This window comes from Hylobates moloch, unplaced genomic scaffold, assembly GCF_009828535.3.
Source record: "Hylobates moloch isolate HMO894 unplaced genomic scaffold, HMol_V3 SCAFFOLD_4, whole genome shotgun sequence".
Classification (NCBI taxonomy): Eukaryota; Metazoa; Chordata; class Mammalia; order Primates; family Hylobatidae; genus Hylobates; species Hylobates moloch.
This window is the reverse complement of record NW_026652279.1, coordinates 31,652,715-31,665,860: the sequence shown is the minus strand read 5'-3', so window position 1 is coordinate 31,665,860 and position 13,146 is coordinate 31,652,715. Positions and strand designations below refer to the sequence as shown.

The following is a 13,146-nucleotide window of genomic DNA, read 5'->3' as shown; positions in this document are numbered from 1 at the left end:
GTACAGTGATTGTCAGACTTTGCATTGAACTCAGTGCTTTCCTGTCACAGTGGAAAGCAAAACCAGGCTGAACTCAGCTGAAGCCCACTCATGGAGGGAGCATTTAGACCTGCCCTAGCCAAAGGGGAATCACCCATCCCAGTGGCTGCATCCTGCGTTTTGGCAAGCCTGTCCACTGTGGGCTCTGGAGTTCTAAATAAACTTGAAAGGCAGCCTAGGCCGCAAGGACTGCAACTCCTAGGCAAGCCTTAGTGCTGAGCTGGGCTCAGAGCCAGTGGATTTAGAGAGCATGCAACCTACTGAGACACCAGCTGGGGCAGCTAAGGGAGTGCTTATGACACCCCCCGCCCCAATCTCAAGTGGTGCAGCTCATGGTTCCAAAAAAGACCCCTTTCTTCCACTTGAGGAGAGAAGAGGGATGAGTAAAAAGGACTTTGTTTTGCATCTTGGATACCAGTTTAGCCACAGTAGGATAGGGTACCAGTCAGTGTCATGAGGCCCCCATTCCAGGCCCTACTCCCAGATGACATTTCTAGATACATCCTGGGCCAGAAGGGAACCCACTGCCTTGAAGGGAAGGACCCAGTCCTGGCGGACCCATCACCTGCTGACTGAAGAGCCCTTGGGCCCTGAATAACCAGCAGTGATACCCAGGTAGTAGGCTGTGGGCCTTGGGTGACACTCTGAGACATGCTGGCTTCAGGAGAGACTCAGCACATTCTCAGATGTGGTGGTCACAGTGAGGGACTCCTTCTGCTTGAGAAAAGCAGACGGAAAAGTAAAGAGGACTTTGTCTTGCACCTTATGTACTAGCTCAGCAATGAGGGGGTAGAGCACTAAGGGGCTCTTGGGGTCCCTGATTCCAGGCCTTGGCTCTCAGATGGCATTTCTATACCTGTCCTGGGGCACAGGGGAGCCCACTGCCCTGAAGAGTGAGTCCCAGGCCTAACTGAAGAGTCCTTGGACCTTAAGTGAACAATGGCAGTAGGCTGGCAGTACTCCCCATGGACCTGGTGGTGGTGGCCAAAGGGTGAGACTCCTCTGCCTGTGGAAGAGGGAGGGAAGAGTGGGAAGGACTGTGTCTCACGGTTTGAGTGCCAGCTCAGCCAAAGTATAATAGAACATCAGGTAGATGTTGAAGGTTTTTTACTCTAGTCCTGGCTCCCAGACAACATTTCTGGACCTGCCTGGGGCCTGAGGGAACTGTCTGCCCTAAAGGGAAGAACAGAAACCTGGCTGGCTTCACCACTTGCTGATTGTAGATCCCTAGGGCCTTGAGCAAATATAGGCAGTAGTCAGGTAGTGGTTACAGCAGGTCTTGGGCAAGACCCAGTGCTGTGCTGGCTTTAGGTTTCATCCAGTGCAGTCCCAGTGGTGGTGGCCAAAGGGGTACTTGTGTAACCCCATCCCCAGCTCCAGGTGGCTCAGCACAGAGAGAGACTGCATTTGTTTGGGAGAAAGTAGGGAAGAGAACAAGAGTCTCTACCTGATAATCTAGAGAATTCTCCTGGATCTTATCCAAGATCACCAAGGCAGTACCTCTCTGAGTCTGCAAGAACTACAACATTCTGGGCTTGGGGTGCCCCCTAATGCAGACATGACTTAGATCACAACACCCAAACCCTTTCAAATACCTGGAAAGCCTTCCCAAGAAGGAAAAGTACAAACAACCCCAGACTGTGAAGACTACAATAAATACCCAGCTCTTCAATGCCCAGACCTGATGAACATCCACAGGCATCAAGACCATCCAGCAAGACATGATTTCACAAAATGAACTAAATAAGGCACCAGTGACCAATCCTGGAGAAACAGATATGTTACCTTTCAGACAGAGAATTTAAAATAGCTGTTTTGAGGAAACTCAAAGAAATTCAAGATAACACAGAGAAAGAATTCAGAATTCTATCATTTAACGAAGAGATTGAAGACATTGTGGCGATTCCTCAAGGATCTAGAACTAGAATTACCATTTGACTCAGCAATCCCATTACTGGGTATATACCCAAAGGATTATAAATCATGCTACTATAAAGACACATGCACATGTGTGTTTATTGCAGCACTATTCACAGTAACAAAGACTTGGAACCAATCCAAATGTCCATCAGTGATAGACTGGATTAAGTAAATGTGGCACATATACATCATGGAATACTAGGCAGCCATAAAAAAGGATGAGTTCATGTCCTTTGCAGGGACATGGATGAAGCTGGAAACCATCATTCTCAGCAAACTATCACAAGGACAGAAAATCAAACACCGCATGTTCTCATTCATAGGTGGGAATTGAACAATGAGATCACTTGGACACAGAGCGGGGAACATTACACACTAGGGCCTGTTGGCGGCGAGGCGGGGGTTGGGAGCTGGGGGAGGGATAGCATTAGGAGAAATACCTAATGTAAATGATGAGTTGGTGGGTGCAGCAAACCAACATGGCACATGTACACCTATGTATCAAACCTGCACGTTGTGCACATGTACCCTAGAACTTAAAGTATAATAAAAAATAATAAAAATTTTAAAAAGAGACTGAAATAATTTTAAAGAATCAAGCAGAAATTCTGGATTTAAAAATGCAATTGATGTGCTGAGGAATGAGTCAGAATCTTTTAACAGTAGAATTTATCAAGCAGAAGAAAGAATTAGTGAGCTTGAAGATGGTCTCTTTGAAAATACAGTCAGAGGAGACAAAAGAAGAAAGAATAAAGAATGAAACATGGCTACAAGATCTAGAAAATAACCTCAAAAGGGCAAATTTAAGAGTTATTGGCCTTAAAGATGAGATAGAGAAAGAGACATGGGTAGAAAGTTTATTCAAAGAAATAATAACAGAGAACTTCCCAAACCTAGAGAAAGATATCAAAATTCAAGTACAAGAAAGTTACAGAACACTAAGCAGATTTAGCCCAAAGAAGACAACTTTAAGGCATTTAATAACCAAACTCCCAAAGGTCAAGGATCCTAAGAAAGGATCCTAAAAGCAGCAAGAGAAAAGAAACAAATAACATACAATGGAGCTCCAATTGTCTGGCAGCAGACTTTTCAGTGGAAATGTTGCAGGCCAGGAGAGAGTGGCATGACATATTAAAGAGCTGAAGGAAAAAACCGTTTACCCTAGAATAGTATATCTTGTGAAAATATCCTTAAAACATGAAGAAATAAAGACTTTCCTAGACAAACAAAAGCTGAGGAATTTCATCAACACCAGACCTCTCCTACATGAAATGCTAAAGGCAGTACTTTAAACAGAAAGAAAAGGTGTTAGTATAAAACTCACTGGTCATAGTGCAGAGAAAACCAGAATATTACAACACTGTTACTGATGTGTGTAAGCTACTATTATCTCAAGCAGAAAGACTAAAAGACAAACTCACAAAAAATAATAGCTACAGGTCAGCATGGTGGCTCACGCCTATAATTCCAGCACTTTGGGAGGCCGAGGTAGGCAGATCACTTGAGGTCAGGAGTTCGAGATCAGCCTGGCCAACATCTCTACTAAAAATACAAAAATTAGCTGGGTGTGGTGGCATGTGCCTGTAGTTCCAGCTACTTGGGAGGCTGAGGCAGGAGAATCGCTTGAACTCAGGAGAAAGAGGTTGCAGTCAGCCGAGATGTGCCACTGCACTGCAGCCTGGGCAACAGAGCGTGACTCCGTCTCAAAATAATAATAATAATAATAATAATAATAATAATAATAACAATGATAGCTACAACAACTTTTCAAGATATCGTACAATAAGATATAAATAGAAACAATAAAAAGTTAAAATGTGGGGGGATAAAGTTAAGGTGTAGAGTTTTATTAGTTTTCTCTTTGCTTGTTTCTTTGTTTATGCAAACAGTGTGAAGTTGTTATCAGCTTAAAATAATGAGTTATAGGATAGTATTTGCAAGCCTCATGGTAACCTCAAATCAAAAAACACATAATGGGTACACAAAAAACAAAAAAAACCCAAGAAATTTAATCATATCACCAGAGAAAATCACCTTCAGTAAAAGGAAGACAGGAGGGAAGGAAAGAAGAATGAGAAGAGCACAAAACAACCAGAGAAACAACAAAATGGCAGGAGTAAGTCCTTACTTATTAATAATGACATTGAATATAAATGGACTAAACTCTCCAATCAAACGACATAGGGTTGTCGGATGGATAAAAAAACAAGACCCCATGATCAGAAGCACACTCTACTTATAAAGACGCACATAAACTGAAAATAAAAGAATGAAAAAAAGATGTTACACGCCAATGGAAATCAAAAAAGAGCAGGAGTAGCTATACTTAGACAAAATAGATTTTGAAACAAAAACTATAGAAAGAGACAAGGAAGGTCACTATATAATAAAGAAGTCAATTCAGCAAGAAGATATAGCAATTGTAAACATATATACACCCAACACTGGAGCAGCCAGACATATAAAGCAAATATTATTAGCGCTAAAGAGAGAGAAAGACACCAATAAAATAATAGCTGGAGATAGCAACACCCCGTTTTCAGCATTGAACAGATCTTCCAGACAGAAAATCAACAAAGAAACATCAGTCTTAATCTGTACTATAGCAAATGGACCTAATAGATATTTACAGAACATTTCATGCAATGGCTGCAAAATACACATTCTTTTCCTTTAAAACATTAAAAAAAAAAACCTGAAATAACAGCAACCATCTTCTCTGACCACAATGGAATAAAACTAGAGATCAACAAGAGGAATTTTGGAAACTATATAAATTCATGGAAATTAAACAATATGCTCCTGAATGACCAGTGGGTCAGTGAAGAAATTAAGAAGGAAATTTTAAAAATTCTTGAAGCAAAAGACAATGGAAACACGACATACCAAAACCTATGGGATACAGTGAAAGCAGTACTAAGAGGAAAATTTATAGCTGTTAAGTGCCTACAACATCAAAAAGAAGAAAAACTTCAGCCCAGGCACGGTGGCTTACTCCTGTAATCCCAGCACTTTGAGAGGCCGAGGAAGGTGGATCACTTGAGGTCAGAAGTTCAAGACCAGCCTGGTCAACATGGTGAAACCCTGTCTCTACTAAAAATACAAAAATTACCCAGGCATAGTGGTGCATGTCTGTAATCCCAGCTACTCAGGAGGCTGAGGCAGGATAATTGCTTGAACTCGGGAGGTGGAAGTTGCAGTGAGCTGAGATCACACCACTGCACTCCAGCCTGGGGCAACAGAGTGAGACTTCATCTCACAAAAAAAAAGAAGAAGAAAAACTTCAAATAAACAACCCAATGATGCAACTTAAAGAACTAGAAAAGCAAGAGCAAACCAAACACAAAATTAGTAGAAGAAATAATAAGAGCAGAAATAAACAAACTGAAACAAGGAAAACAATACAAGAGATCAATAAAAACAAAAGCTGTTTTTTTAAAAGTTAAAAACAAATTTGACAAACCTTTTGCCAGACTAAGAAAAAAAGAGAGAAGACCCAATTAAATAAAATCAGAGATGAAAAAGGAGACATTACAACTGAAATTGCAAAAATTCAAAGGATCATTAGTCCCTATTATGAGCAACTATATGTCAATAAATTGGGAATCTAGAAGAAATGGATAAATTCCTAGACACATACAACCTACCAAAACTGAGCCATGAAGAAATCCAAAACCTGAACAGACCAATAACAACTAACGAGATTGAAACTATAATAAAATGTCTCCCAGAAAAGAAAAGCCTGGGACCCAATAGCTTCACTGTCAAATTCTACCAAACATTTAAAGAACATACCAATCCTACTCAAACTTTTCTGAAAAATAGAGGAGGACGGAATACTTATAAACTCATTCTATGACGCCAGTATTACTCTGATACCAAAACCAGACAAAGACACATCAAAAAAAGAAAACTACAAGCCAATACCACTGATGAATACTGGTGCAAAAATCCTCAATACTAGCAAACTGAATTCAACAACACATTAAGAAGATCATTCATCATGACCAAGTGGGATTTATCTCTGGGATGCAAGGATGGTTCAACATATGCAAATCAATCGATGTGATACATCCTATCAACAGAATGAAGTACAAAAACCCTATGGCCTTTTCAACTCATACTGGAAAAACATTTGATAAAATTCAACATCCCTTCATGAAAGAAACCCTCAAAAAACTGGGTATAGAAGGAATATGCTTTAACATAGTAAAAGCCATATATGAGAGACTCATATCTAATATCATACTGAATGGGGAAAAACTGAAAGCCTTTCCTTTAAAATCAGGAACACGACAAGGATGCCCACTTTCACCACTATTATTCAATATAGTACTGGGAGTCCTGGCTAGAGCAATCAGAAAAGAGAAAGAAATAAAGAGCATCCAAATTGGAAAGGAAGAAGTCAAACTATCCTTGTTTGCAGATGATATGATCTTATATTTGGAAAAACCTACAGACTCCACCAAAAAATTATTAGAACTGATAAACTCAGTAAGGTTGCAGCATACAAAAATCAACACACAAAAATCAGTAGCATTTCTATATGCCAACAGTGGACAGTCTGAACAAGAAACTAAGAAAGTAATTCCATTTAAAATAGTCAGGAATTAAACAAAGAAATGAAAGATTTCTACAATGAAAACTATAAAACACTGATACAAAAAACTGAAGATGACATCAAAAAATGGAAAGCTATTCCATGTTCGTGGATTGGAAGAACAAATATTGTTAAAATGTCTGTACTACCCAAAGCAATCTATAGATTTAATGCAATTACTATCAAAATACCAATGGCAATCTTCACAGAAATAGAAAAAACATTCCTAAAGTTTATACGGAACCACAAAAGACCTAGAATAGCCAAAGCTATCATAAATAAAAATAATAACACTAGAGGAATCACCTTACCTGACTTCAAATTATACAACAGAGCTATAGTAACCAAAACAGCATGATACTGGCATAAAAACAGACGTGTAGACCAGTGAAACACAATACAGAGCCCCAAAATAAATCTATATGTCTACAATGAACCCATTTATGACAAAGGTGCCAAGAACATACATTGGGAAAGAACAATCTTTTCAGTAAATGGTGCTGGGAAAATTGGATATCCATATGCAGAAGGACCCCTATCTCTCACCATACACAAAAATAAAATCAAAATGGATTAAAGACTTAAATCTCAGGCCACAAACTATTAACTACTAATAGAAAACATTAGAGGAAACTCTCCAGGACGTTGGAGTGGGCAAAGATTTCTTGAGCGATACCCCACAAGCACAGGCAACCAAAACAAAAATGGACAAATCAGATCACATCAAGTTAAAAAGCTTCTGCACAACAAAGGAAACAATCAACAAAGTGAAGAGACAACCCACAGAATGGGAGAAAATATTTGCAAACTACCCATTTGATAAAGGATTAATGACCAGAATATATAAGGAGTTCAAACAATTCTATAGGAAAAAAAAAAATCTAATAATCTGATTGAATGATCTTTCAAGCTCATTCTTCTCAAAAAAAGACAAAAATGGCAAATAGGTATATGAAAAGGTGCCCAACATCACTGATAGTCAGAGAAATGCAAATTAAAACTACAAGGTGGTATCATCTCACCCAGTTAAAACGGCTTTTGTCCAAAAGACAGGCAACAACAAATGCTGGTGAGGATATGGAGAAAAGGAAACCCTCATAACTGTTGGTGGGAATGTCAATTAGCACAACCACTATGGAGAACAGTTTGGGGGCTCCTCAAAAAAATAAAGATAGAGCTACTATACAATCCAGCAATTCCATGGCCGGGCGCGGTAGCTCACGCTTGTAATCCCAGCACTTTGGGAGGCCGAGGCAGGCGGATCACGAGGTCAGGAGATCGAGATCACAGTGAAACCCCGTCTCTACGGCAGATGGGAGAACCGGAGGGAGTTGCAGTGACCGAGCCGTCATCCAGCCTGGGTGACAGGGGAGATCCGTCTCAAACAGCAATTCCACTCCTAGGTGTATACCTGAAAGAACAGAAATCAGTATAATGAAGAGATATCTGCACTCCCATGTTTAGGGCAGCACTCACAATAGCCAAGATTTGGAAGCAACCTAAGTGTCAATCAACAACAGATAAATGGATGAAGAAAGTGTGGTACCTACACGTAATGGAATACTAGTCAGCCACAAAAAGAGAATGAGATCCTGTCATTTGCAACAACATGAATGAAACTGGAGATCATTATGATAAGTGAAATAAGCCAGACACAGAAAGGCAAACTTCATATGTTCTAATTTATCAGAGCTAAAAATTAAAACAATTAAACTCATGGAGATAGAGAGCAGATGGTTACCAGAGGCTGGGAAGGGTAGTGTGGAGTGGGGAGGGCTAATGGATACAAAAAAACAGTAAGAATGAATAAGACCTAGTATTTGATAGCACACAGGGTGATTACAGTCAAATATAATTTAATTATATATTTTTAAATAACTAAAAGAGTACAATTGAATTGTTTGTAACACAAAGGATAAATGCATAAGGTGATGGACACCCCATTTGGCTTGATGTGATTATTGTGTGCCTGTATCAAAATATCTCACATAACCCATAAATATATATACCAACTATACCCACAAAAATTTAAAATTAAAAAAAGTTATATGAATGTGGTCCCTCTCTCTCTCTGCCTCAAAATATCTTAATATTTTTGGACCACAGTCGACCATGGGTAACTGAAACCACAGAAAGGGGAAACCCTGGATAAGGAGGACTTCTGTATTTAACTTTTGCTTTGAAACAGCCTTGCTCAAGACATCACCCTCAGGTTCATTAGGCAGAAAAAGTCATTAAATCACCAGGTGTCTTGAGGGTACTTTATTTTCCCTCAAACTGACTGTGGGATCACAGGGCCAGATCTAGGGCCAGCTCAGGAGGGCACATGATAATGGAGTACTAAGCCAGGCACACATGCAATGGGGTGCTGGCAATGATGCTGTGGGTTATTGTACCACAATGAGATGAAGCACATCAACACAGGTAAAGCAGTCAGGTAGGTGTGGCGGCCGCTGAAGCTACTCCGTGCCCGGAAGGAGGAGGTCAGCTCCTTTAAGCAAGGTATTTTCTGTCTTACAAGTCCACATCTGTATCCCCAGCATTTGGTACAGAGACTGACAGTTAGCAAGTGTTCAATAAGCATTTGTTCAATAACAGAAAGAGTATAGGATCAGCTTGATATGGTGAGTGATGAAATACAAGGCACGTCCATGATGACCATCCCCCTTTTACCAACATGGAGGTGAGGGCTGAGGAAGGCAGGTCAAACAGCCAGCCAGGGGCGGGGGCACGGAGGAAATCCAAGCTCCTTGGCTTCCAGCCTTACCTCCAGTGTCTGTGGAAATCAACTGGACAGCCTGAGCATTCCTGCCTGCCACCCACCCTCCCACCACCTTCAGGAACATGGTCCTCTCCTACCTACCCTGTCCCCACAACCCAGCTGTCATGGCTAGCAGGGTGGGCCTGGGAGTTCTGCCAGGCCTTGCCCTGCTGTCTGTAGCCCCAGCCTGTCTCTCCTCTGAGCTTCTTCTTGAGCAGCTGTTGTTACACTGGTTGTCTTTGTCTGCCACCTGTTCTCTTCCTGAAGCCTCTCCTGCGTGTGTCTTCCTCAGTAGAATAGGAATATCTTCTATGTCTTTGTTTCCTGCCCACACAAACTTGCCCAATTTGGGATGTGCAACTGAGGTCTACCAGGTTTGGTATCCAAATACCTTTCTTCAGATACCAGTTCCCTCACTTGCTGTGTGACTGGACAGAGCTGTCTGAGCAGAGGTGTGAGTTTGGGATACTGTAGGGATGGAAGAGATGGGTTTGGTGGGATGTTGTCCCAGGGGAGGGATGCCACATCGTTGGGAATGTAGGGCATGAGCAAGCTGAAATGATGAGCCCATGCTATGCAGTGATAGGGCTGGACTGTGACAACCTTTCCATGAGAAAATCTGTGTGGACAGCTGCTGGATCTCCAGGCAGAGCCGCTATGTATCCTTCTAATCAGAAGACCAAATCAAACCATCCCACTGACCTACACAGGGTAGACGGAAACCTATCCCCCACCCCACCGCCACCACCAATGAATGGTAGGCCATGAGATCTTGCTAGGAACCATTTTTACCTATTTTCTTCTTGGCTTCTTTTCCAGTAGAGAGGGAAAAGCTCAGACAGTCTGTGGAAGAGTGGTAGATCAGCTGGCAAGGCGAGTTCACCCCCATGGCGGACATGTTTGCGCTGGACTCTGGAGTGGGAGAGAGAGATTCTTCTTTCAACTGTTTACTTTTAATTTTATTAGCCAAAAATGTAACATGGATTTCTTGTTCTAGTAGTAAGGTGGGTCAGATACTGTAAAGTGCCACGTTGTTACAAAACACCTAGATCTTGGAAGAAGGAGATTTTGCAATGCACTGGCAGAGCAATTAGGAGAAGTCTTTACAGTTCCCCTCTGCAGTGCCTCTCCTCCCCAACCCTCTCAAGAGGGGGACCGGAGCAAGGAACAGCAAGCAAGCACAAAAAGTGATATTACTCCAAGGGCAAAGGCAGGTATCAGTGCTGCACCAGGTCAAGAGGATAAGCCTTGGGCCAGCAAGAAGGAAATTAAGAATCATCTATTCCCCCTTATCTAAGCCACAGAAATCAGATGCTTCTTCAATAATATATCAGTCTCTTGCAGAATCATACCATCTTGTGTAGAATCATTTGATATCTGACCACTTAAGAATTAAAATGTAGCATCCTTATGGCTAGTGGAAAATCTTATTCATTCTTACACAAACCCCACCAAATCATTTGTTTATTCTTCCCCCAAATCTAGTCATTTCACTGGTTAGGCATGAAACCATTGTTAGAAAATTTTAGGTGATTCATTCATCACAGCTCACTCAAATTCAAAAAGAAAATGGCAAACTTGACCTCCTAAGTGGACAAAGACTATAGAGATTCCACAATGGATGATAAAACACAAAAGTAATCACCTCTGCTAGTGATCCAGAAGTTGAAATTAAGACAACTTCAGGACCTTCTAACTTGGTAGAAATGAAAAGAACTAACAATAGCCAGTAATGGTAAAGAAGGAATAAAACCCATTAACCCTGTTGGTGTAGAGAGAATCCAAATTAAGTGTCGGCCGGGCGCGGTGGCTCACGCTTGTAATCCCAGCACTTTGGGAGGCCGAGGCGGGCGGATCACGAGGTCAGGAGATCGAGACCACGGTGAAACCCCGTCTCTACTAAAAATACAAAAAATTAGCCGGGCGTGGTGGCAGGCGCCTGTAGTCCCAGCTACTCGGAGAGGCTGAGGCAGGGGAATGGCGTGAACCCGGGAGGCGGAGTTTGCAGTGAGCCAAGATCGCGCCACTGCACTCCAGCCTGGGTGACAGAGCAAGACTCCGTCTCAAAAAAAAAAAAACAAATTAAGTGTGATTTCAGAAGAAGAGCTATATATATATACTGAGACCTCTGCTCCAATAATCCCTCCTCTGTGAAGTTAACCAAATACAACAGAAATAAGAAGCCAGGTGCATAAAGTTGCCTATTACAATGCGTATTATACAAATAACAAAAAGCCTGGAAACCTAAGCATTTAGGTAAATGCGGAACATGAACATTACAAGGATGCCCACTCAAAATGACAATTATTTAAAGTATGTAGCCATGTTGGAAAATAGTTGTACTCTGTTAAGTAAAAGAAACTAAGAAACAGAAAAACTGCAATACTCTAAATATGTATACACACACACACACACACACACACACACACACACACGAGCACAGGAACCACAAAGGAAACTGCAAAGGTGAAAAGTAGCTCTTATATAAAGATGGCAGGATTGCTTCCTCTTTTCTGCATTTTTATTAATAATATTGTCGTCAACTAAAAATAAAGGAGCAGTCTGGTTTTCTTCAGTGACAAGCCAGGGCTAGTAGGTATCAGGACAGGAGGGAAGACTACTTAGCACAGGGGATATTCTGGATACAGCTTTTTTTCTTTTTCTTTTCTTTTCTTTTTCTTTTTTTTTTTTTTTTTTGAGACAGTCTCACTCTGTCATCCAGGCTGGAGTGCAGTGGCACAATCTTGGCTCACTGCAACCTCTGCTTCCCAGGTTCAAGCGATTCTCCAGCCTCCCGAGTAGCTGGGACTACAGATGTGTGCCACCACGGCCGGCTAATTTTTTTGTATTTTTAGTAGAGACAGGGTTTCATCATGTTGGCCAGGCTGGTCTTGAACTCCTGGCCTCAAGCAATCCTCCTGCCTCAGCCTCCCAAAGTGCTGGGATTACAGTCATGAGCCACCACACTCGGCCTGGTCCCAACTTTAAAAGAAGTTAACTCTAGACCTCACATAAGAGGACGGTCCCGAAAAACATAATTCATGCAAAACAAATCATCAGAGTTTGAATCTTCTTTTTTATGCCCCAGGAGCGCTATCTAAGTAACGTCCTTTTAGGATGAATGAGTGTTTTTCCAAAAGAAATGGATCACTCCTTCGTTTTTGTTTTGCTACTTAGATTTTTGTCTTTAAACTCTAGGCTTATTTAAAGAGAGGGGCGTCTGCACCAGCAAGTGCCAACAAGACAGGGAGGCTTGCTAGGGAGTGTGATGGAGAGGGGCGCTCTCAGCAATCAGCTGCTGCAGCAGGACAGCAAGATGCAGAGATCACCCAAAAGGCCCCCTGCCCCCAGCTCAGCTTAACTCTCTTCCCATTCTCCTCCCTTAGATGAATTGCAGCCCACAGAGGATGCCAGAAGCCACTGCGCCTCCCTCATCCTGAAAGCATGCTGAAACACTTTATCAGAAGGAGTGTTAGTGGTGAGGACCATTTTCCTTTTAAAGGTGAGGAGACATGATATTCAGGTAGGAGTGGCTCAGGCAGGTGTGAGGTCCGAGGGTTGGGCTGCAGCTACCCTGACATCTGCCATGGGACTCTCATGCACGTGCAACTGACTGCTTAGCAGCTGTGCCCCCAAAGGAGGGGGATCTTTAAGCCCCAAAACAGAATGCAAGGTGCAGAGCTCTGTCTGGCGATCACCCACCTGCACAAATAATTACAGCACAGCTAGAGGACCTAGAGCCTAGCTGGTCTCAGAGCCTAGCTGATCCTAAACAAAACAGGCACAGTGTAACTTCCCCTAAAACAGAGATCTTCATTTCATGGTA

At 41.9% G+C, this 13,146-nt stretch overlaps 1 protein-coding gene across 9 annotated transcripts in view; it reads right to left on the bottom strand.

Annotated features, from left to right (window-relative positions):
* The window catches only part of CUNH3orf20 (chromosome unknown C3orf20 homolog), an 85,380-nt gene that overhangs the window by 59,729 nt on the left and 12,505 nt on the right, over positions 1 to 13,146 (bottom strand). For 8 of the 9 annotated variants that reach the window (XM_032149798.2, XM_032149799.2, XM_058437306.1 and 5 more), the window contains one exon: positions 10,113 to 10,232. The exons of the other annotated variant lie outside the window; for it this stretch is intronic. In XM_032149798.2, coding sequence (XP_032005689.1) covers positions 10,113 to 10,232 — 120 coding nt within the window. The remainder of the gene's footprint in view (positions 1 to 10,112; positions 10,233 to 13,146) is intronic. 9 annotated transcript variants of the gene reach the window in all.